Source organism: Labrus bergylta, chromosome 17 (assembly GCF_963930695.1).
Source record: "Labrus bergylta chromosome 17, fLabBer1.1, whole genome shotgun sequence".
NCBI lineage: Eukaryota > Metazoa > Chordata > Actinopteri > Labriformes > Labridae > Labrus > Labrus bergylta.
The window spans coordinates 23,100,908-23,126,187 of NC_089211.1; the positions used below are offsets into that span (position 1 = coordinate 23,100,908).

The following is a 25,280-nucleotide window of genomic DNA, read 5'->3' on the forward strand; positions in this document are numbered from 1 at the left end:
ACCTTGGGTTGGTGCTCTATCCTGTAAGGTGCTTGCTGAAACTGACGAATCTCCCGAATGATGTGAGAAATCTAAGGGGGGGAGAAGAGACAGAGTAACTTACACTCCATTTGTCTGATTTTTTTATGTGATTTTTCACACTTAAATGTAATATAAATCAAGTATATCCTCTGAAAATAACTCTGTGAGTCATGACTGTCTACAATGGGTGTAACACCCGAGTCCCACTGTCTGTGATGTTTTCAGAGTTTTCAGAGTCCTATCTTCACTTTGTTTACATCGCCCGGACGGCCGGCTGACTCCTCCCCTCATGTATAAAAGTTGTTTAATTGAGGGACTAGAGAAAAGAAGAATAACATACTGTACTCACTGCTTAACTGTGTTTCTAGATCACCCTCATTTCAGGTAAATTTACATGCAGTGTGAAGATACCAGCATAATAAAGATCGCTAGCATTAGCATGCTAACACAACAATGCAGCGCGAGTTGTTTTGGTTTCATGCTGGTGCTCAAGGGCGACATCTGCTGGATCAAAAAAATTGCATATAAAGCCTTTAAGGGTGTTTACTCTTTTAGTAATAATCAAACCAGATTCTGCCGCAACCTCATTCAACCAATCATCCTGCTGCGGTCAAATTTTAAAATCTGTTCTCTCTCTTCTGCAGTCAGGCGATCACTGTGACCCTCCTCCGCCTCGGTCAGCTCCATCCCAGCACCACCACCAGTGTCTAGACTCCATCAGGGGGGTATCTTATCCTGCTGTCGGCCTCGCTACCCCTCTGGCAATTAGACTCCTTCATGACTCCTTCTCTCAAACTCATTGAATATCTATCTTTTCCTAAACTGTTAAATCAATAATTGTCCACTCTTAATTAAGTCTCTCCTGATTGGAATGACTGTTTAGCCAAGCCTGTGGTAACCATGGTAACCCCCCCCCCCTCACATGGAGAAATGTCATTACCATCCTCATCTTGGAGAAGTTAACCAGGCCCTCTTCTGTGAAGTTCGGCGTGCCCTCCTCAATGAAGGCCAGGTCTGTGAGGTACATGCCCAGGTACGGGACGCACGGAGGGTTACAGCTACAAACATAGAGCAGATATAAGACAGCTTGTAAAGACATTCAGAGCTTTATTTTTTTTCGAGCTGGATTTACTTTTTCAGAGTCTCTCTCAGGTTCTTGAACCTCCCTTCTGATGACACCGTCTTCTGCAGCCGGTCCATCAGAGACTTTGTCTTAAAAAATAAAAATAAACAAAGGACAAATATCAAAAAAGGTTTCATGCAGAGATTCTTTTCACAACCAGTTGAATGATCTGACTCCGACCTGTTTGCAGACTTTTGCCCACGTCTTCTTCAGCCTGAAGATGGCGCTGCGATTGAGAGCGGACGTGATCTCCAGCACGCCGTTGTAGTTGTTGAGGCAGCGACAGATGTCGGCCACAGCGAGCCACTTCTCAATGGAGCTGGCTCTGGAGCCCACGTCAGTGTGAGTCATTATCTGAGACGCCACCAGGTTACTCATCTGGAGAGGGAGAAGAAGAAGAAGAAGAAGTGACTTTAAAGGTCTTTTATTTTTTTTTACCTTGTCGGACATTAACCTCCACTCAGCGCCTGACTCACAAAAGGATTTTTTGTTTTTTGTGCAACCGGGTCAAAAAGACACAGCCAAATTCAAAAAACACATGCAGGGGATCAAATGCTCTCCTAACTGTGCTGGAGAGCAAACTGTGCTCTATATATAATTAAAAAAATAATAAAAAAATAAAAAATAAGTCCCTTTCTATGCAATCGACCTCATTGTAAAACAACATCTAATTCAAAAACACTAGAGCAAACAGCTACGCGAAAATTGAGTGGAAAAATGACCCTCTGATTAGAGGTGGATTTTATTTTTGGTCTTGCTCAGGGAGGACACCCAGGGGTAGAGGTTGCTGGAGGAATTATAAATCCCTTCTGGCCTGGGGATTCCCCAGGAGGAGCTGGAAAAATGTTGCTTAGCCTGCTGCCACTGTGACCCGACCCCGGATAAGCAGACCATAACGGATGGATGGATGTGCTATGAAAGTCACATAGTAAGCTTTTAAAGGGGACATATTATGAAAAATCCACTTTTACAGTGTTTTTGAACATATATTTGGATAACCTGAGTGTCTACTGACACACAAAATGTGAAATAAACCCATCCCATCATTTGTTTGTGGTCTGCATAAGTCTTACAACACTGAGAAAAATGCTCTGTTTACAATGTGCTCTCCTTGTGATGTCACAGTGGGATTCTGGTAAAAAAAAAAATCCCCTCCCCTGGTATCTCCACCCATGGACTCCACCTCCAGCCTAGAACAAAACTTTTGCGCAGGTCTGACATTTTTATTATCCTACAGAGGAGTGATGTCTACCGGGATAGCATTTAAAGAGACACACACACCAAAACGAAGCGTTCTGAGAGAGCTGGGAGATACAGGGTCACAAACCTCCTCTGGTGCTTGAGTCATGTTATATTTTGACCAAAGCACAGCACAGATGTTTCATTTAGACCACAGGGGGGATGTTTGAAAATGTGGGAAAGGGGGATAATATGTCCTATTTAAAGAATGAAGCTAAGAAGATTTATATGTTGCCATGTAATGCAATAATTACATAATGTTGATGTTAGCAGTTAAAGTAGAAATGATGAGTGGAGATGGAAAGGGTGAATAAAGGCTGTTAGTTCTTTCTATACCACCCGTGTGCAAGTCAGTGCCCCAGTTTGGTCTGGTCCCGCCCCTCCAGCTGGTTCAATGTGTTTAAGACTCTGGGAAATAAAGACCATATAGATTCTTACATCATTAAAATGTTGGCTGGTCTTCATGATGTACGGAGTCCTCTCTGTCTTATCCACCTTCATCCAGCCCTGACCCAGGAACTCCCTGTAGGATCACACACAGTATAATAACAACACATACAAGGAGTCTGACTCCAGATATACACAAATCAAGTACAACCTTCAGGTTTTAACTATCATACAATGTCTCTTAACTTCTTTTAAAAACATTGATAAATAGTAGAGCCAGACCGATAAATCAGCCGATATTAGCTCATCCAGTGACTATCGGGATCGGCTACTTTTATCACAGATATGCGCAGATATTTCTAGATTTATTCCCCGGTCAAAAAGCATGTTATTAGAGTTTCTTTGTATTACATTAGCAGTTCTTTTTCACCAGCAGAGGGCGCTATATGGATTACGAGTGTAAAGCGGTAATGCACGTACATGCATCCATCTTTCTTCCTTCTATATTTTTTGTGTTTGATAACTGCATTTGTGGGATCAATTCAATAAATGTGTATATATTTATCTATTTCTACAGACATAAGACAGATCTTTGAAAGATATCGGCCAATATATCGGTATCAGATTTCCTTCTATTTCTAATATCGGTATCAGACCCAAAAATCTCATATCAGTCGGGCCCTAATATGTAGGTTTCTCAAAATGTAGTTTGTGTTCAGCTGACTTACACTTGAATTTAATCAAATTAAACCAACTGAAAACATAAAAACAATCTTTAAATAGTTACTTGAGAGTGACAGAATTCAACATCTAAAAGTAAATATTTGGAGATAACAAACGCGAGAAAGAAAATGCAAAATAAAGATCCATCCAAACGTCTATTCTCCTCTTTGTGTCTTTATACCTGGTGCTGTGTTTGCAGTGTGGGGGCGTGTGATGTTGTGCTTCACGTTGTACTCACTCATAAGGGATACTCCTGAACACGATGTGATCCAGCAGAGTGATCTGTTCGGCCAGCTCCATCGCCGACAGAGACTCGAAACACTCGGGCTTCGGACTCTCCGCCTGCAAACACAAACGCTCTGAAATTAATCTTTGAACTGTCCAAAAAAAGAAATCTGTGTAAGAAGAAGTACACTACCACACACAATACCACATTAGAAGCTAACGCTACATATCAGGAAGTTATTCCGACATTTTCTCTTTTTTTTAAATAAATGGTTTAGGAGCTCTGTGTGGGTCCTCTCTTTGGGGGAGGGGGGGCGATGAAAACAGTTCATGTGTTTGTCGCTTTAGTGAAAAAAGTTATCTAATGAGTAAAGTAGAACTATAGTAGTTTAATGACCCGTCAGGGAGCCTAGTGGGTAGTGTGTGCGCTCCATGTGCAGAGGCTGTAGTCCTCCAAGCGGACGGCACAGGTTCAAATCCGTGGCTCTCTCTCTTCCTGATTTCTGACTCTCCCCACTGTCCTGTCTACCTGTTGGGTACATATTGCCCTTGAATCCATTTCTATTTTTGCTCTTGATTTGCAACGGCTAATTTTACATATTCTGAACTTTTGTCGTACACTAGTGTTTCAACATTTTTCGGTTAATTTATGTCGCTATATAATGATGTACTTCCATGACCTTTGCACCCTGACGAAGGCTCTGATGAGCTGAAACTTCATCTATAGCCATGAACTAATAAAGGCCTTTTTTCTTTTTGTAAAACAACAGAGTGCCTTGGATATCTGTTTGTGTTTACCTTCTAGTGTTGTAGTACTCAAAATTAGTCTTGTACTAATTTCTCAAGACCACTTTTTGGAGGTCTCGTCATGGAATCTGAAGCATTCAGACTGGATGGACTCTAGATTTTGAAATCAAGACCGGTCAAGGCTACCACTAAGGCTGTTTTCCACATAATTACTTTAATTAGAAGGAAAATGCGTGTTTCTAAAAGAACAAATAACTTCATCATTTAATTTTTATCCACCAGTTACGGCCTCAACCTACCCTGTGCTACGGTCTAAGTGAGTGACAAGCCCCCTGCACACAAGTTCATTTTTTTGGATGATTTTTTAGTGATATTTATGGTCATGGTCTTGTGTTGTGTCCCAATCCCTAAATGTCTTGGTCTTGTCTCGGAGCAGTCTGGTCTCGGGAACGTCCTGGTCCTGGTTAGTGTGGTCTTGACTTCAACACTTTTGCTTGCTATATTCTTCAGATAAATTTTTCCCACTCAAGTGACCAACACATCGTCTGTTTTCATATTGGGAAGTTAAACCATGAGTAGGATGTGAGAAAGACACTAACGGTACAGCTGCTGGTTTTTCTGTAACTGAGATGAGCTCTAAATCAAACGTTATTCTTACCACGATGAAGTGCAGTAGGGGACAGCTTTTCTGGAGATAGATTAGTTCAACAACGTCTTAAAAAACGTACTCTTTGATAAACTTTCTGCATCTGAATGAGTCCTTCAATTAAAGTTTTATGGTAGTTTATAACAGGGAATAATACAAACCATCTGTAAAATGTCCTCAATCTTCAGCTGAGCGTCGTCTTGTTCGTCTTGAGAAAGGGCACTGCAGAGAAAACACTCGTTTGTGAACAATTCTAGAAGTTGTCAGGAGTGAATCAGCGGACGGCGCTTTAGACGGATGCTCTCGTGTTTGGGCTTTTCACCTTAATATGTTGGTGGTGGCTTTCCTCTCCTGGGGCAGCAGGTCTGGATCTCGCAGCACCTCCTCCAGGAGACACATCACTCCCATTTTTAGATCACTGTTCATGTCAAAGTCCTGGTGGAGGAACACATTTTTACAAGATTACAGCTGACACACAGTTAGAGATCATATTTGTTTTTTTTATTGCAGCATGTTTTCAGGAAAGAGTGACTCGAGTCGACAAGTCAGGTCCCAGCAGGGTCTCGTTTTTCTTGATGAAATCCACGATATGATGAATCAAAGACATTTTACTTTACTTTAAAACATTTTCTTTTTAACTGTTATAATAAATCTACAACACTTTTCTCTCATCATGTCCACAGTTTGAGAGAGGGCAGTTTACAGGGAAAGGACGCCCTCTAGAGGACATCTACATCGAGTGGTGTGTGACAGGCACTTCATGTTTGGCTCTGCGGCACCAGCTGAAAATCTGCTCGAAAAAAAACAGATCTGTATGAATAAAAAATCTTGGAAAAATGGAAAATTAAGGGAAAGGTCCTGATTTCAAAACTGTTGAGAGCTTTAAAAAAAGAGCATGTTTCCTTCGTTTATGTTGCATGTTTTCAACTTGATCTTTTCATAGATTTCTACAGAGACATAAAAAATCTAATTCTTTTTAAATCATACAAGCTGCTCATGATTTTAGTGTTTGTTTGGTCCAAACAGCGTCTACATATCAGAGCCAACAGACTCTGTTATAGCCCACATGCAACAACATCAGAGTTCACTGATGTGAAAAAAAAAACAACTAAATGTTCACTTTTCAGGCCTCTACATTCAGGTTACTGAAATAGCTTCTTATATAATCTTAAATGAAAGTGATAGTCCTTTTAGTGTCCTGGGGAGGCTGCTGACCTTTCTGCATGCTTCCTGGGTGGGAGAAAAGACACGCAGCGCAAAGAGCACCTTCATCAGGGGAAACAGTGACAGGAGAGGACACTCATGGGAGGGAGGGGGGATGAAAACAAACAACAACAGGCTCTTAAAGGTTAACCCAAAGTGTCATGGTTCAGGTTTTATGTAAACTGTAGGTAATGGCTTTTTGACAACCACTGAATAATATTTGCAGAGATGTAAACTCTGCCGTGTCATTGTGCAGCTTCTTGCTCCGTCATGCTCTCTTTTTCTTTCCTGAGCGTCATCAGTCACCACCCTCTTCCGTCTATTAGCGACGGTCTAACTAGCTTCTTTTTAAAACTGGAGGCTGTGTTGTGAAATAGGCGACGTAATGCTGCATGCACTGCATGACCCCCGGCTGGCTGCCAAAGTTACATAGTGCAGTAAACGGGCGACTGGGCAGCTCTGGGGACATGGAAGAGACGCCATTCTTACTGTTGAAGGTTATTGTGCTTTTAAACCGAAGTTTGAAACTACTATTTTAAAGGCTTTATATGTGATTTTTTTTTGATCCAGCAGATGTCGCCCTTGAGCACCAGCATGAAACCAAAACAACTTGCGCTGCATTGTTGTGTTAGCATGCTAATGCTAGCGATCTTTAATATGCTGGTATCTTCACACTGCATGTAAATTTACCTGAAATGAGCGTGATCTAGAAACACAGTTAAGCAGTGAGTACAGTATGTTATTCTTCTTTTCTCTAGTCCCTCAATTAAACAACTTTTATACACGAGGGGAGGAGTCAGCCGGCCGTCCCGGCGATGTAAACAAAGTGAAGATAGGACTCTGAAAACTCTGAAAACATCACAGACAGTGGGACTCGGGTGTTACACCCATTGTAGACAGTCATGACTCACAGAGTTATTTTCAGAGGAGATACTTGATTTCTGCTATATTTAAGTGTGAAAAATCACATATTAAGACTTTAAGGTGGAAAAGTAACATATTGTTGCTTTAAAAATCCTGCATGCAGGAAAACTTGGTGTCCCATCACATGCAAAAAGTTCCTATTTTATTCAATCCTGCAACCCAGTCAGCCTGAGAGCATGTTTGTCTGAGTCACTTCTAATCGAGTTATAGAAGAACTCATAGAGATGTACATTTTGCACGCCGTTGACTCACCTGCGAGTGCTTGGAAACCCAGTGTCGCAGCACGTTGAGGACTCTGTTGGTAGCAGCTCTCCTGATGATGAACTCTTTGTCACAGACTTTGTCAGAGTTGAAACCTACGAGAAAACAAATGAAAGACGTAAAACTGACTGAAGACTTCACGAGGAGTCTGAGCATCAAAAATCCAATCGTCTCCCTCCCTTTGGCTTTATCACGCTCACCCTGCGAGCTGCTGTGGCCCGCGGCAGCTGTGGCGATCGCAAACGCTGAAGCGGGCGACATGGCGCAGCGAGAGTTCTCCCCCGCTGTGACTGCGGAGGAACAACGGGAAGGATTACAATCAGGAGGAACAGCAGCAAATGCAAGCTATGTTGTGTATAATGTGTGTATCTGTGTGTGTGTGTGTACCTCCTGACGTTCTATAGCGGAGGTGTCTCGGTGTAGAAGGCGAGCGGCAGGGAGACATGTCGCCTGCCTCCGTGCTGGCTGGAGATTCAGGGATAAATTTGTCCAGAGACACTGACTCCAGGACGGCTTTTAGAAAGACAGAAAACAAAGATTCAAATCTCAAACATGCATCGTGGTTCATTCAGTCACCGCAGACTTTACTCGATGAGCAGGAGAACTCATCTTTATATCAGTACAACATGCATTGTTAAATTAACTGCTTCAACTGAAGATATTCTACAATTCTACAATTCACTTAGCAGACGCTTTTATCCAAAGCGACGTACATCAGAGAGTAAGAACAACACAAGCAAGGATCTAGAAAAAAAGGAACAATGTCAGTAAGAGCAAACGATCAGCTTTGAGTCTGATTGGACACACAGGTGCTGACAGGAAGTGACCAGAGGCAAAGCACAACATTGAGGGCAGTTCTTGAGAGCTCTAATCAGTATAGAAACCATCTTATAAGTCTTATAAGATATTTAACACAAACACTGATTGGACATCTGTAAAAATGCGGCTGAATTCCCTTGAAATAAAAAATCACTCATTGCAAAGAAATGTCTAATGAGACTGGTTTACTATCCAAAATGCAACAACTACATTATTATTACTCATTACTCACTTTAATTCGAACTCACAATTATTTAAATCGCACCTTTATGTTTGCACTGACTGTTATTTAATGTTTGTTTTTTTATAAGTTTCTTCTTTTTAAACATTGCTAAAAAAAAATTGATTCATCTAGGGGAATTCTTAAATCTTTTTTTCAGGTTAATATATATGTATGGGAGGGGGGCGTTGGTTTTTGTGGTTAATTTGTAACAAATGTTTCATGTCACGTCTTTGTAACCTGCTACTGGATGCTTTGAATTTCCCTCTGCATCAATAAAGTATCTATCTATCTATCTATGCAATAATGTAAAAGCTGGGTTTCACTGATGTACTTGGTTGAGATGATTTGATAATTTTCATTAAAGTGCTGTTTGTTTTTCTCTGTAATCAAATGTTTGGTTTGTAAAATGTCCTCTAATAGTGAGAAATCTTGCAAAAAAAAAAAAAGAAGACTAGAAGTGATCTAAAAATACTTTGCATGAATCAAACATGAATCTACCCTTTGAATGAGCCTGCATAACAGACTGGTTGTTGTTTTGTGTGTATCTTTGGCCTGCTGGCTCCCCAGGCTCTTTTGTATTTTGGGTCTTATTGGAGTGCTTCCAAATTCATTCATTCAATATGTCTCTGTCTGCTATGTAAGAACTCCATTTATCTTTTCATTCCTTTTTTTTTTTCTTTTCTCCTCTGCAGTTTGTTGTCAGAGGTTTTTTTTTTTTCGGTGACCCTGAGAGGCTCTGCTGCTGTTTTCATAGTGAACAAGCTGTCGGCTGGAGCCAGATGGTGATCTAAGAGCACGATGATGATTCCTCCGTTGGGTAACGCTGACCCATTTATGTCTCTTTCTCCCCTCGTCTGTTTGGGGATGGCAGGACACTGTCAGGGATGTGTGAGATTATAGTACAAAAAAAAAAAGTTGAATAAATCAGATTTAAAAGGCATGAGCAACCTAAACTCTGCATGTACCTGTTTTTAAAACCTGAGTTTGCAAACACTGAAGAAGTGTGTGTGTGTGTGTGTGTGTGTGTGTGTGTGTGTGTGTGTGTGTGTGTGTGCGTGAGCCCACACATGTGCTGCTGCTCATGTGTGTCTGTCAGAGTGTGAATCATGTGCCTCTGTGTTCCAGCTTCATACCCCTGCGGATGCTTCGCCTCAGCTTCCCGCAGAAGGCGTCGAGGCGAGGCAGCTCCCCGCTGACGTCCTCCGCCGCGGCGGGGCTCAGCTCAGGGGAGCTGGGACCGCGGCTCAGGTCCAGGGGGGCCTTCGTGGGGACGGGGGGCGGCGAGGACACCCCAGAGGCCTGTGGGAGGCTTGGGGAGCGCTTGGCGGTGGGCGGAGGAGAGAAGAAGCCAGAAGAGGGCCTGCCAGAGCCGGGAGGAGGGGAAGAGATGGAGGGGCAGTAGCTGGAGGTGGGGGAATTGGCTGCGGAGGAGGTGGGGGTGGTGGAGAGGTCCATGACTTTCGAGCTGACGGGCGAGCTCAGGGAGAGCTTGCGGGAGTGGACGGGGGAGGAGGTGCGAGAGGGGATCGAGAGGGGAGGAGGGGAGGAGAACTTGCGACACAGGCGAGGGGATTTGTTGTTCAACGGGTCGGTCGCCCACGAGCCCTGGTTGGTGGCAAAGAAGAGCTCCAGAGACCTGAGAGAAGAAGAAGAAGAAGAGGAGGAGGAAGAGGAGTGTTACTGCTGATCTGTGACCGACCCCCCTGTGGTTAAAAAGTGAAGTCCTGCTTTGTGTGTTTACTTTGACTGGTCCAGAGCCAGCTGTGTGATCTTCAGAGTGTAGTCGGGACAGAGGGACATGATGGACAGACGGTCACATGAATGTTGCTCGATCCTGGGACAGTGACAGACAAGAGGAGGGGGGGGGAGGAGGAGGAGGAGGGGGAGGAGGAGGAGGATGAGGATGAGGATGAGGATGAGGAGGAGGAGGAGTGTATGACAGGATGATAGATGAAGGAATGAGCCGATGATGAAGGAGAATGACAAGAACAAAATGAGATAAAAGATGAGTGAATTCACTGCAGGCAGACAAATGAGAGGAGAAGGAAGATGATGCATGAATGTGTGCAAATGAGATTCCAGTAATTTAATCCTGCGCTGTATTCATTAAAACAATTTGGGGTCTAATTGACTATAAGGTCAAAAATATTTGGGATTAAACCAGTCGCTGTTTCAGCCTGAAGTCGTGAAGCAGGCTTTAATGTCTGCAAAAAAATCCTTTGGGAGAAATACACTCGATCAAAGTGCGGATGCTGGCCTAGGCCTGCCTTGATCGCTTTGTTTGTTTGTTTGTATTACTGAGAAACTTTGGTGTCTAAAATCGATGGTTAAAACCCGAGAAATTATCTGAGTAACACACAATAACACGAAAGAAACATACAAAGAAGAGAAACTTCTGAGTTCTGCAAAGTTAAATTACAAAGAAATGAATGTTTCCATTCTGTATCTCTGTAGGGATCGATTTTTGTAATCCATCCATCCTTCCATCCATCCTTCCATCCATCCTTCCATCCTTCCATTCATCCTAGGAGAAGAGAAACTTCTGAGTTCTGCAAAGTTAAATTACAAAGAAATGGATGTTTCCATTCTGTATCTCTGTAGGGATCGATTTTTGTAATCCATCCATCCTTCCATCCATCCTTCCATCCATCCATCCATCCTTCCATCCATCCTTCCATTCATCCTAGGAGAAGAGAAACTTCTGAGTTCTGCAAAGTTAAATTACAAAGAAATGGATGTTTCCGTTCTGTATCTCTGTAGGGATCGATTTTTGTAATTGTTGTCGGACAGTCTGAGTCAGTCATTGACAGAAATCAAACATTTTAATGGACGTGCTTTGATCGGCTGCATCTGCCTGCAGCGATTACAAACCATTAGAGTCTATTTCATCGTGTCGGCTTAGGCAATCGACTGGAGCAAATCCAAAACCTTTTTGTTATTAGATAATAAAACACGTTTAAAATAGGGCCCATGTTAACTCAATGCCTGACAGCAGTGATGTTTACCTGACAGGTATGGAGGTAAACGGCTTCTTGTAGATGTCTGCCAGCTTGTCGATGACCACGGCGGCTGTGGTGAAGATCCTGTACGTGTGGAGGAACGTGTTCAGGAAGTCTATGGAGAGGAACCTCAGGTCGGTGAGGCGCTCCAGGAGCCGCTCCACGCTGGCATATCGGATCTGAGGGACTTTGCAGGAGTTGAGCGTCTTGCTGAAGCAAATGTCGACGTCGTCTTTGTGCAGACGAGCGTCGGACCTGAGGGGAAGAGTTAATGTTAATGTCAAATCACTACGACCATGCTGTTATCTCCTCTGCTTTTAGAGCTTTTTTCTTACTTGATCATGTGCGGCACCGAAACTTTGGAGTTCTCCTCGAACACGCTGGTCATCAGGCCGTTACAGCGGATATTATCGATGCACTGAAACACACAGCAGTGACACATTCTTCCTTATTAAAGGACAAAAATGATTGCCATATTGTCTTTGATCCAAAAGCTTTGGCACAGTGAGGCTCACCTGGCTGATGTCGCTGGTCCACGCTGCTTTCTCCTGACGTGAAGGAGCCAAGAGAACGACGGAGAAGGACTGACCGTCAGGAGACTCCACCACGATTTTAAACTGCAGATGGTTGAAACCCTGACCTGCAGCGTTGTCTGTAAAGTCAAACACACGTTCAATGCAAATGTTGGTGTAAAGGTTTTCAAAAGTGTTGATACTTTCAAAACAATATAATCTGTCATTTAAATAATCCATGTTATCAAAAAGTACCAAAACTTTGAAAAAAACTGCAGAATTTGAGTCATTTTCTTTTTTTTACTCAAAGCTGTCTTCAGTACATCCATCCATCCAACAATCCATCCTTCCATCCAACAATCCATCCATCCATCCATCCATCCAACAATCCATCCATCCATCCATCCTTCCTTCCATCCTCTCATCCATCCATCCATCCATCCTTCCAACCATCCTTCCTTCCATCCGTCCATCCATCCTTCCAACCATCCATTCGTCCTTCCTTCCATCCTTCCGTCCATCCTTCCATCCATCCGTCCATCCATCCTTCCAACCATCCATTCGTCCTTCCATCCTTCCAACCATCCATCCTTCCATCCATCCATCAATACATCCATCCATCCTGCCATCCACCCTTCCATCCATCTTTCCATCCTTCCATCCATCCACCGTTCCTTCCATCCATCTTTCCATCCTTCCATTCTTTCATCCACCGTTCCTTCCATCCATCCATCCATTCTTCCATCCATCCATCCATCCATCGTTCCTTCCATCCATCCATTCTTCCATCCTTCCATCCATCCATCCATCCATCTTTCCATCTTTCCATCCATCCATCCATCATTCCTTCCATCCATCCATCCACCATTCCTTCCATCCACCGTTCTTTCCATCCATCCATTCTTCCATCCATCCATCCATCCATCCATCCACCCTTCCATCCATCTTTCCATCCTTCCATCCATACATCCATCCAAGCGTGGTTAACATATTAGTGCAACTTATACAAAAATTATTAAAACAAGAATATAGACTCATATCAGGTTCTTAGGAATTCTTTATTTGTTGCCATGGTATCGAAACATATATTGATATGGAAATTCTTGTATTTTGACATCCCTAACTGGTGTGAAGTATCAAATCCATCGAGGTTACATATGATCAGATGTTTAAATACTCACAGTCTTCATCACTGATATCCAGCTCTTCAATCAGTGTGCACTCAATCAGAGACAACGTTCCTCCTTGCTGCTCGTGAAGAAAAACAAGAAAATTCCGCTTTTATTTTACTCTTTTTTACCTCAAAGTTTACCTCAAAAGGAGAGATTCAAACATTTTTTTTGAGCGGATTTCACTAACATCTCTCCTGTTAATGGGATGTGTGTTAACAGCTGAGGCTGACCTTGAGCAGGTGAAGCTTTCCTCCAGATGTTCGGGTGCAGATGAGGAAGTGTTTGGTGAACAGGAAACACTGTCGCTCTCCCTCTTTCCTGAGTGAGAGGGAGCCCAGCCGGACCTTACTGAGCACGCCCCGCTCGCTGCTGGACGGCAGCTGGATCAGAGAGCCTGCATGACCAACAGTCAGGAGTCAGGGAAAATAACGTAAAAAAAGTCTCTTATAGGGCTTTCACACCTGCAGAAAAGTCCTGGAAAACCCCTGATATTTCCATCAGGAGCTGTATGTGTGAACACAAACAGACACACATTTTACACTCTGACTCTGGTGCACGATGCATAGACTGTCTGCACGTGATCTCCATTCATGTAATTAAACTGCTCCATTTCTTTCTGTTCTACAGTTTGTTCAGTCCTGAAACTATCTAGATACTTTCAGGAGTGCATATGTGAAAACAGCTTTAGAGAGAGTCTAAGGAAAAGCTCACCTTGTCTGACAAAAGTCTGACTGGTGTCTAAGAGGATGTCACAGCCTTCAACGATCATCCTCTCTATGGCGAGGTTCTTCCTGATGTTCTCTGTGTCGCTCACTTCATCGTGCATCATCCTACCAACAGGAACAATCATCATTAGCAACTTTAAGACCATCTATTGTTTTACATGTCTGTGAAACGTGCCGACTCTCACTTTGAAAGCTCTTCCAGTTTGGATTTGGCAAATTCCAGACTCTTTCTCTCCACGTGTTCATGAGGTGTGTGAGCCAGTAGCTCATGGAGGGTGATGATGTACCGCGGGATCTTAAAATACAGATGAAAACACGTTCTATATCTGGTAATTCATCAAGCTATCAAGAGTGTTTTTTATCATGTTTGCATAAGGTGTGCATATTGTACCTGGAACATGGGGTAGGTGAGGAAGGTCTCCAGCATGCGGCCCTCGCAGGCAGCATTGGACTCGTACTGTTTGAGCAGTTTGTCAAAGTCTCGGTTCTGTTTGCAGTTTGCCAGAACCTGCAGACTGTACTGGTGGTTCCTCACAAACTCCTGGTAGATGTTCAACATGGGTAGAAGGATGTCAAACAGGTCCGCTGGGTGGGACAAGAGAAAACAACATCACATATACTCATATATATACAGAGACCCAGAGGGGACAAAAAGAGAAAATAATATGTGTAAAGGCAAAAATTAACAACATTTAATGCTTGAAATAAAATAATGTCATGTATGCAAAATATGGATATGTCTCCATGTTTTTGAGATCAAGCACACTAAACTGCTTGAAGTAACAAAGTAAAAGGGGAACTGTAGCACCTTTAAAGCTGGGCAGCTTTTTGTCAAAATGAAAAAGTTTTTGTGATTGCTCGAGCAGATTGCTTCAACCAGCAGCAACCAAAAAGCTGTATGGCTACAACGTTAACCTTTGTGGCAATTTTTCAACAACTAAAACGGGTAAACTAATCAATTTGTTTTTTCACTGGACACACTCAGATTGCTATTCAAAGTGGTTGACAGAAAAGGATCTCTACAGAGACAGACTTTTTTTTTTAAACCAGAACCTCTCAAAGCAAAGCCACCAAACTGGAGTGACAAAAAACAGCATTGTTTCCTTAAAAATTTCAGGATTTGATAGTCTAAACCATCCTTGACTGGGATTTTGTTGCAGTCATTACAGCCCATTTTTTAACTGCTTGCTAAAGTGATGAACTGGAACTATTTCTAGTGTCCGTAGCCATTGGGGCCTGAAGAAATAGAAGGGCCCAGGTTTGTAAAAGTACCAGAAGGCTTCTCTCAGTTGATTAATAGTTATGAAGCTTATTAAAAATTGAAAACCACTTGAAGAGAAATCCAGGTTCCAATTGAAGTCAGAGGAAAATGCCATTGATCTGGCCTGCAGAAGGTTCAGCACCTTGGAGAGCTCCACAGAGCTCAGGCTGGATAATAATGTCATGCATTAACTAAAATTCTTCATCATCTGACTGAACTGCACACCTGTCCCCACCTCCGCTAATTATCCCTGCACTTCATACACCATCTCAATCCCATTCACTGTTTGACAGATGGTTAAATCTGCTTCTGCTTTAGCTTTAAAGTCAACCAATTTGCTTGTGTTGACTTTGCCTGAACAACTTCCTGCCTGCCCCCCCCTCACCTGACTCCAGCCTGTTTTCATCGTCCTGCATGAATTTGACTTTTACCAGTAATTGTCCATTTTGGTGTTCGTACACAGTGATGAAGTATTTTGTAAGCAGAGCCAAACTGGTGGCAGAAAGTTAGCTAGCAGTAGCTTGCGGTCAATTCACATCAGGACGTCAGGAACCATCTGGACGCCTTCTCAAATGATTTTAATTTGTTGGCAGTGGAGGACAAGTTGTCTTACAGTGACAAGCTTAACAATGGGGTGTGGTACCCTGACCTGTCCTCACTGTCGGGTCAGTGGGACAAGGATCATACTAAACGGCCAAAGTTACAGTGTTTACCTTGTGGAGAAACCCAGCGTCTCTACCAGAAGAATAACTCAAGGCAAACAAACCTATTTACACATGCAATGTTGTACTTGGAGGTCACATCCAGTACAGAGATTGTCAGATTGTTTTTGTGCATCTACGACTGTCATACTGCCAAAGACATAAAACACAGCTATACAAGATGTGGTCTATCCTAAACAGGCCAAACAATGAATGTTAGAACAACTTGGAGTGCATCTTCTCCCTGTTTTTCTCTACTTGCTTTCACTGTTTGTCTGCCACCACAATGAGCACGCAGCTGCTGTGGCATAATCATGACGTCTACTCCAAATTGGTCTATTGAACCGCTACTTAACAGAATTATTTCATCTCTTAGTTTCTGAAGCATCTGGGTTTCCTCTGCTGAGCCATTACAACACACCTGCTGTTCCTTAGACGGTAAAAGATGGAGCGTTTGGGATAGCCAGTGTATAAGCTTTCAAAAAATGTTTGCAATGCATTCGCAAATGTGATCGTCCAAAGTTGCAAAACTCCTGCAGAACTCACCCAGGACAAGCGTAGGCCAGTTGGCGATCCGAGCGTTCAGCCCTTGATGGAAGATCTCGTGCAGGAACATGATGGTCTCACTAGAAAGAGAAACATTTTCAAATCAGTTTCACTGTAACTAACAAACCGGGAAGATTAAACATCTGCAACATAGAAGAAGGTGAAGGAGAATGCACCTGTTGAGGAAGATGCTGCTGACGTCGTCGTGGCTGATGGGAGGTTTCTTGGAGCTGGCGGCCATGCGGAGCGGCCTGAGGAAGCAGTTGACGAGGATGGAGAGCTGGTGGACGTACTCGGTCTCCGCCTCCACCATGTTGAAGACGATCTGGTTCCTCTTCCTCATGCTCTCGGCGTGAGGGGAGGAGATGTAGTCCTGGACGATGATCTTCCACTTCCTCCTGCAGAGCCAGCCGCGCATGAAGCTCTGAACCTGCAGACGGGTTAGGGTTAGGGTTCCTTTCTTTCTGTTTCTCTGCACGTTACTGTTATTATTCTTCTAACAAAAAAATACCTTCTTGATCTTTTTAATGTCGGGGTCTTCCTCCTCTTGGTTGCTCTGGTGAGGCTGCAGCCTTTCCTTCGCTTTGTTCAACACTACAATCTTTCACAACAACAGACTCCATGTGAATACACACAGGGTGAAATATTCATGAAACTACTTTTGGAGGCTCAAAAACAACAAATGTCTCGTTGCATGATTAAAAAAGCATAACCTCTGAAACACTGGAGCCCTACTGTCATTCAATTTACCACACACGTGCGCTGTAAACACCAGTGTTTTCCCATCATGCAATATGCATTTACATGCTTTGATGTGAGCGTGCACCTGATTCTGTGGCCTTATGTATGCATGCACACTCAGATAGTTTGTGCACTCATGCATACCTCGGATTTGAGCCTCTCGATCTCCGTGTCCTGGTCCTCCAGCTGAGTGCGCAGCTGATTGGCCGCGACCTTCTCCGTCTCCATGATCTGCACCAGGTGGATGTACTTCTGCATCAGGATCTCACGCTCGACGATGATGTCAGAGTAACTAGAGGGAGAATGGGAAAGAGACAGGCTCCAGTGTTTATAACTAATTACAGACGGAGGGCTTCATCGGACAATTTATTCATATTACAACCTGCAAAATAACAACATAAGCATGATGGTTTATCCTAAAGAACTGCAATGTGCGCTTATGTTTCAGCCAGAAAGACTGAAACTGACTGTAATGGCTGCAAAATAATCAGGTTAAGTAGGCCTGGAAGTGGCGCAGATGGCCTAGTGGGAAAGGTTCAAGGTTCAAGGTTGTCTTTATTATCCCTGCGAGAGGGCAATTTGTCTTGCAGTCAGCAGAAAAACACATACATACAGCCTGCAATCTGCAAACAACATAGAATGGACAATAAATAAATACAATAGTTAAGAGACTGATGGAAGCAGAGGCAACACAGTTAGTAGGTTAGGTTGTACAATTTCCCCATGTACAGAGGCTATGGTCCTCCAAGCAGGCGGCCTGGGTCCAAGTCCAGCCTGTGGCTCCTTTCTTGCATGTCATTCACTCTCTCTCTCTCCCTGGCTTTCTACTCTATCCATAATCCTACAAATCCCAAAATAAAGTTGTTGTTTTTTTTAAAAGTGCCCAGTCCAAGTTCGCCCAATAAAACTTCTTGCTTTTGAAAGGCTTGGATTGTTATTCTCCTGTAAGTGACTGACAACTTTACAGAAATGGTCTCTACAGCGTTACAACTTTTTTAAGAGTGATATGTGGCGAAGCGGCAAAAACAAAAACTTTATTTCCTCTGACGGATCAAATTGTAGCCATTAAAACTAGTTTTGTTGCTGCAAGCTAAAGCAATCTACAAGAGCAATTCTCAAAATGTGAGTTTGTATTAGCCATAAAGAGCCGAAAATATGTTTTAAAAAGTTATTTTATGAACACACTTGTGGCACTTGGACTGCCATTTGAAGGTGAAACACTTATAACCCTGTGTGTGCTCACTTTACAGAGGATATATTTGATTTCTGCTTTATCACATTCTTCCTATAACAATGTGCAAGTGTTGTCATATTTTAAGATGAGTGCAGTAGCGCTGGATGGATTTAAGCACATTTTACTGTTCTTCATGTGTTGAAGAATAGTTCTTAAATAATTTAAAAGTCTTGTTTTACAGAGCTGACTTTTTGCAGTTGTTACATTCTGTATCAATAAATGATACAAGTCTTTGTGTGAGAATAAACAAAAAGGCGGTTTGACATGCATCATGGTTTTTAGTGAAACGTTCAGACGAAAGAGAGAGGGGGAGAGAGAGAGAGAGAGAGGGAGAGAGACAGAGAGAGACAGAGAGAGCGAGAGAGACAGCTAGAGAGAGACAGAGAGAGAGAGAGAGAGAGAGAGAGAGGGACAGAGAGAGAGAGAGACAGAGAGAGCGAGAGAGACAGCGAGAGAGAGACAGAGAGAGACAGAGAGAGAGAGAGAGACAGAGAGAGCGAGAGAGACAGCGAGAGAGAGACAGAGAGAGAGAGAGAGAGAGAGAGAGAGAGAGAGGGACAGAGAGAGAGAGAGAGAGAGACAGAGAGAGCGAGAGAGAGAGAGAGAGAGAGAGAGAGAGAGAGAGAGAGAGAGAGAGCCGCAAGATCAAGTCCGTGATGTAACAGTGTAGCAGTACAGCACCAGTGTGACCTAAATGTGAACTGCTGCGAGCAGAACACGTCCATGTACGAGCACACACACACACACACACACACACACACACACACACACACACACACACACACACACACACACACACACACTGACACACACTGACACACACACTCAGATGTTAAACACATACGCAAAAACACGTGGTGGTTATGTCCAGTGTGCATCAGCACAAACAGAGAAGAGTCTGGGTTAGCAGAGAGTTATTTAATACCACGTTTATTTAAATGTTTCAAAATCCCTGAGACTCTCTTTCACTCTGATCCTTTACTCAAAGTATCAAAACAACATCATAAAATCCTTTTTAATTCAAATACTGCTTTAAAGTCACACTCAAGTATCACATACACCATACTCTGCAGGTCAACTTCCCCTGTAGCTCTACTTCTTAGTCTAATGGTTCTCAATCTAGGGGTTAGGACCCTCCAAAGGGTCAGTAGGTAAATCTGAGCGGTCGTATGTTGATTAACCCTTCATACCCTTGATGATATTTCTTACTGATATATCCCTACACTCTGTACGACCTAATCTAAAAGTTATGATAGTTAATAATAATTAAGGTTTTGAAATTACTCATAAATAGAATTGTTTTTTTAGAGGTTTATTTTTGGGCTTTTGGGGCCTTTATTTGAGAGACATGACAGTGGATAGAGACAGAAATCAGGGAGAGAGAAAGGTCAGATTTCAACCCGGGCAGATCGCTTGTCATTGGCCTCCGTACATGAGGCGTGCACAATAACCACCAGGCGACTGTCACTACAACTTCAAAGTCTTCTTCATAAAAACTAAAATTGTTATCAATTCGGAATTTAGAAACATAGACAACATTTTGATAAACAATCTAGAAGAATTTATTTAAATTTTTGAAAATATTCTCAGTTTTATAAGTAAATCAAAACCCATGAAGACGCTGACATATTTTGCTTGTCGTGATGTCATTTCCTGGAGAATCTTCAAATGTTTGATATCTGTAAAAATGTGTTGAACCTGAAGGTTATGTAAACTGTGTCTGGTCTATTCTGTAGTTTGTGTTTAAAATCAATTTAAACAGGATTATGAGAACAACAATCTCCTGAGGCCAGATCACAGCCAGTCTCTGAGCAACAATATGACATCATCTGCAAATATATACAAGTTTTTTTTTGTGTCAAATAGAAAAAATGCTGCATTTTTTAAATCATTTTAAAACAGGATTACACAAACAACAATCTCCCGCCAGCGTGTAATAATTCAGTTTTCATTGGGCTACCGGGACAGGACAAGAGAGATACTGATTTGTAGAAGAAGAAGATATTCTTTACTAATCCTGCGAGGGGAAATTCAATTTTTACACTCAGCTGTTGATCATGCTACACACACACACATGCACAAACTGGATCCTGATGTCAGAGATGTCAGCTATCAGACCAGTTTCCAGGCCGCTCCAGGACTTGAACCGGTGACCCTCCTGTTCCTGACCCAAGTCCCTACAGACTGAGCTACTCTCTACAACACACATTGGGTTTTTTTTTTGTGGACTTTCTGTAGTTGTTGTGTGAATGTATTTCACAGTAAAACCAACATTATTACCCTCTGAAGAGATGCAGACTAGTAAAGTAAAAAGGTGCATAAACGGGTAAAACAGTGAAGTATGAGTACAAGTGCATAAAAACTGATCTTATTTGCAGTTTTGATCAGAGTGTATGTTCTTTGCTGCATATTCAATCACTTTACACAGCAAGCAAGTATTTTTCTTACAGCAGAAAAAGGAGCACATTCAAACAGTTACAGATCTTCAGACGCACGACCGCAAAAAGACTGACAAGAAAACAGAAAAGTCAGCACACTCAATGTTCTTAAAAGTTGTAGAACAGCAGCAACGAACGCATTTCAGCACAAAGCCTTCATCAGTCTTTTTCTCACCTGGCCTGCTGGATGTACTCCACCCACTCGTTGCAGTCTGACTCCTCCTCCGTCCGGAGCTCCAGAGGTTTCTGTCCATCGTGGCCAAAAATGACCAGGAAGTAGTGCTGTGACAGAGGAAATAAACACATCATAATGAGTGGTTAATTTCACCGAATGAGGGGCACCTTGAAGAAAATACACTCTACTTCAGCTAGACCTACAGGAGGTGCAATTATCAGAGAGTTTTCTTGGTATATTTATAACAAAATATTAAGATTCTGGTGATTTACAGCTGACAGGTAACGGTTTATGTTTTTAATTTCAGGTAAACTCTTACTTTTGCATGAATGCATGTTCATTCCTACGATGTGCATGAGACCAGAGAAAGATGTTTTCACTGTGTTCAGTCTACCTGAATCTGTGTGGCTTTAAGTTTCCTTTTCACTCCTGCAGACGAGTGTTAAGCTGCTCCTGAAACCACCACATTTCCTGAAACAGCTCTTTTGAAATAAAAGCTTTTCAACAACATAGTAACTTTGGACCTTTATTTTGAAGGTAGATTGAGCTAATAAAGTTGTCACTCTCAGTATTTTTTCCCCATCACTGTCGTTAACAATCATGCCTGCTATCGACAAATATCTAATCACAACAACAGAAGTTAAAACATCACCAATATGAGCAAAAGAAACTTCTCAATACCACAAGTAACTGAATACCAGAAACACGTCAGAGCACGTGATTCAAACGTACAGTTGAGCTGTGCAGCACTAAATGCAGCATTTTAATCTGACAGTGTTCTGAGTGCTGCAGGATCGATGCTTCCTGCAGGCAACAAAGCTGCTGTAACACTAATGCCCACTGCAGTACTCTGTCTAACATTACCTTTGGAGAGTAGCCTGAACACATCATCATCACTTCCATATCTTTGTTGCTCAAGGTGTTTATTGACAACAAGCAGTATTCAGCAGAGAGCTCTAATAACTCATGTCGGCTATTGATTCAAGTAGAGACTACAGACTGTATTAAACATCGATAAGTCTCAGTGAGGTAACGGATTTGTTTCTGGAGAGAGGTTTTGAAGCTGAATGATGGCAGTCGCCATATTGGAAAAAGCTGATTTAACATCTTTTGGTCGGCATAGAGGTTGAGCAGAGGCCTGCTGACATACAGCTACAACCGGCAGCTTACAGTCAGATCAGCCCCGACCCTTATTATGCAAATGCATGTGTACCTTTTATCCATAATATAGTCAAAGCGGATGAGTTTAAAAAAATGTCTCCCAATGCAATGTTTGCCAAAAAAGGCACTCACTATTCAGACCAAATTTACTTTTTGGATCGGGTGGAAAACATGGCTGTATCTGCTTGAAAAATGGGACTTTCTAAATGTCCTTTTCTGTGTATGAAAGCGACCGTGTTAACCGTCAACTTTTGTAAAAACGACATCTCCGAGTGCATTTGAAACCACTGTCATGGCTAATGTAAAAGGGAATATTGATGTATTTTTCTTTTCATTTCTTTACAAAATGTTCATTCTATCTCATCGTGGGAAAGCCCACAAAATAAACTGAGGCTTCCTTGTGTCTTAAATTAAGTCTCCAAACTGAGTGTTTAATCACCCTTAAAATATCAGAGATCAAGTCTGAACAGTGATGCATTGTCTTGCAGCTTTTGAAAGATAAAATAGTCTTCATGAATGACTCTTTGTTTAGTTTTTTTTCATGTCAAAATATACTCATCAGATGTGTTTTTATGAAAAAAAACTAAACAAATACAAACGCATCAATGGCTGAAGTTGCCAGTGTACCGAAGCACTGATCTAGTTTTGCAGGTTTCCACGGCAACTTCTCTGTTGCCAGCTTGTTTGACGGATATGTTTGTCACTGTGCATTGTCAATAACACATAGTTCGGATGTGGATAATTACAGTCTTGGTTCATTAGCTTGTCTTTGTTGTCCCTGCTGCTGTGCTGACCCTGTCACACCTTTACTCTACACTGCCCCCTACTGTTCAAGATCAAACTGCATCTTGCTTTTCTTTAATCCTGATTAAGCCTGTTGTTATTGTTGGCATTGTTAAAAGCATGCTGAGTTACCTACTGATTCTTTGTCTTTGCAGTGAACCCATGCATGTACAGAGAATCACCTTAATACTGATGAAAACCTGAAATGTGTTATCGGCCGATTTTAGCATATCCAGTGTCGGCTAATTTTATCGCAGATATGCACAGATATTTCAAATAGCATTTCATTTTAGATTAATTGTATTACACTAGCTGTTCTCTTTCACCAGAAGAGGGCGCTATATGGATTACAACAAGCATCATCACCCTCCAGAGCATGAAGCAGTGATGCACGTACATGCACAGTTACTTTCCAGTTGAGTGACCATCTCGTCTTTTTTATAAATCTTTTCCACAAATGTTCGATAGCTGCTTTTGAGAGATCAATGCAATGAGTGTGTCTATATCTATCTATCTATCTATCTATCTATCTCTACAGATCTACGGAAGATATCGGCCAATATATCGGTATCTGATTTTTCTTCTCTCCCCAATAACGATATCGGTATCAGACCCAAAAATCAGTTTGGGACCTATTCTCAAGCGTTTTTTTTTGCATCTTTATGCTTGGATTTCTAGATGAATTCAGAGATATTCATGTGATTTGAAAATCAAAGACAAAGGTGTCTTCTGGAAGCTCAAGTCATCCTGAATCACATCAGTGTGTGTTTCATGTCTGTGTTGAGACTTCAGTGAGTTATAACATTTAGAACGAGTACGATCTCACACATTATCTCACACTACCCTTAAACTCTCCGGTAGTGGATGTGGATTTCCCCCTTTGTCTTTGTCCTGCTCAGGATCATCTCAGGCCAAATCCTGTAAAATCCCAATTGTTAAAATCCGTCTGGAATAATGATTTAAATGTCCACGCCCACCTGAGATGTTAATCCTCTCCGTACGGGGCTTTTAGTCTAATCTTAGTCTCGTCGGGTAACAGTTCACCTTTCCTGCTGAAGGCTGTCTGCAGTTCTACGAATCAGCTGTGTCTATTACGAGTGCCATCATGACGCCGCCTCTGGGTTATAACCTCGATGACCGCGCTGTCTTTATAGCGCCGTGTGCCGCCACTCTGTCGAAACACATTAACAGCCGACGAGCCGTCATGTCGCAGCTTGTTAGATCCCCTCCAGCACCTCCACACCAATGTCAATGATCTAATTATGTGACTTACAAGAGCGAGCCGACAAGTCTTTGGCATGTAGCATGTATAAGAAATAAATCTTCCTGTCAGATGTAAAATTTTATGAAAAATACTGGAAAAAAAAAAGTGTTTGCACAGTTCAAGATCTGATGTTAGATGATGAGAGAAAAAGTTAAAATCTGTAACCTGTGTTGACCATGTTCACAGACGTTATTTTTTTTTGGCCCTTTCTAAGTTAGGACAGCTGAAGAGAGACGGGAAGTGGTAAAGGGGAGACAGTACAGCCTCGGTACATGGGGTGCCCCGCCCTCAAGCCTTTTCTTATCCAGACATGATCAGCCTTCTGTCTTTTTTTCTTCTAAATACTGAGCTTCACTTCAGCAGGTTGGAGTTAGCTTCTGCTTTGTTTACACCCGCTTCTTCATGAGTAGAGATTCTTTTAAACTGGGGCGCTGGGGGACTAGCGGTAAGCGTTTGCATCCCATGTGCAGAGGATGATGCAACCCGTTATTTGAAACAGATAGAATTTTGAAGTGTCAGTTGTTTGGATAATGGAAGGGGGTTGAGGGTTGTTGAAGCTGTTCTGCTGCAGACGGGATCACACAATGGTGTCCATGTTGGAGGATATTTTTTAAAAGCAGAGAACACAGAGGAGTTACTTTTACACGAGACTGTCTGAAAAGTTGTCGACAAGGACAACTACACAGCAATGACCAAAAAGATTTCCTTTAAGAGAGACAGGCGTCAAATTCAGAACTGATGCAAAGTCCAAAACAAATGCAACAGATTTGTGTTGCACATTAAAAACAAAGAAAAAAGGCAATGCAAAAAGCGGAAACAATCCCATTAACAGCAAATGCTCTGCAAATACTATAAATGATGCAAAGACCAAACATAAACAAGGGTTTGTGTGATTTTGACTTTGCATTGTTTGTTTGTTTGTGTATACTAGTGGCAGCATGTTTGCTGGTACTGCATCTGTTTGGCTTTCTGCAACATGATCTGAAACACTTTTATGGTGTTAAATCTGTTTTGTATTTTGTAAGTG

The 25,280-nt window shown here is 42.2% G+C and overlaps 1 protein-coding gene across 4 annotated transcripts in view; it reads right to left on the bottom strand.

Annotated features, from left to right (window-relative positions):
- Window positions 1–25,280, bottom strand: part of rasgrf2a (Ras protein-specific guanine nucleotide-releasing factor 2a) — a 40,988-nt gene that overhangs the window by 2,491 nt on the left and 13,217 nt on the right. Inside the window, exons 2-28 of one of the 4 annotated variants that reach the window (XM_065965597.1) lie at window positions 21,046–21,152; window positions 17,343–17,490; window positions 16,969–17,058; window positions 16,634–16,887; window positions 16,458–16,537; window positions 14,341–14,534; window positions 14,135–14,244; window positions 13,936–14,054; window positions 13,455–13,618; window positions 13,234–13,300; window positions 12,056–12,192; window positions 11,876–11,958; window positions 11,547–11,795; window positions 10,283–10,375; window positions 9,675–10,177; window positions 7,887–8,012; window positions 7,700–7,789; window positions 7,491–7,594; window positions 5,434–5,546; window positions 5,273–5,333; window positions 5,124–5,153; window positions 3,732–3,835; window positions 2,822–2,906; window positions 1,325–1,522; window positions 1,154–1,233; window positions 962–1,079; window positions 3–71 (exon numbers count right to left, since the gene is read on the bottom strand). In XM_065965597.1, coding sequence (XP_065821669.1) covers window positions 3–71; window positions 962–1,079; window positions 1,154–1,233; window positions 1,325–1,522; window positions 2,822–2,906; window positions 3,732–3,835; window positions 5,124–5,153; window positions 5,273–5,333; window positions 5,434–5,546; window positions 7,491–7,594; window positions 7,700–7,789; window positions 7,887–8,012; window positions 9,675–10,177; window positions 10,283–10,375; window positions 11,547–11,795; window positions 11,876–11,958; window positions 12,056–12,192; window positions 13,234–13,300; window positions 13,455–13,618; window positions 13,936–14,054; window positions 14,135–14,244; window positions 14,341–14,534; window positions 16,458–16,537; window positions 16,634–16,887; window positions 16,969–17,058; window positions 17,343–17,490; window positions 21,046–21,152 — 3,576 coding nt within the window. The remainder of the gene's footprint in view (window positions 1–2; window positions 72–961; window positions 1,080–1,153; window positions 1,234–1,324; window positions 1,523–2,821; window positions 2,907–3,731; window positions 3,836–5,123; window positions 5,154–5,272; window positions 5,334–5,433; window positions 5,547–7,490; window positions 7,595–7,699; window positions 7,790–7,886; window positions 8,013–9,674; window positions 10,178–10,282; window positions 10,376–11,546; window positions 11,796–11,875; window positions 11,959–12,055; window positions 12,193–13,233; window positions 13,301–13,454; window positions 13,619–13,935; window positions 14,055–14,134; window positions 14,245–14,340; window positions 14,535–16,457; window positions 16,538–16,633; window positions 16,888–16,968; window positions 17,059–17,342; window positions 17,491–21,045; window positions 21,153–25,280) is intronic. The other 3 variants (XM_065965598.1, XM_020655854.3, XM_020655855.3) reach the window with 3 other exon arrangements.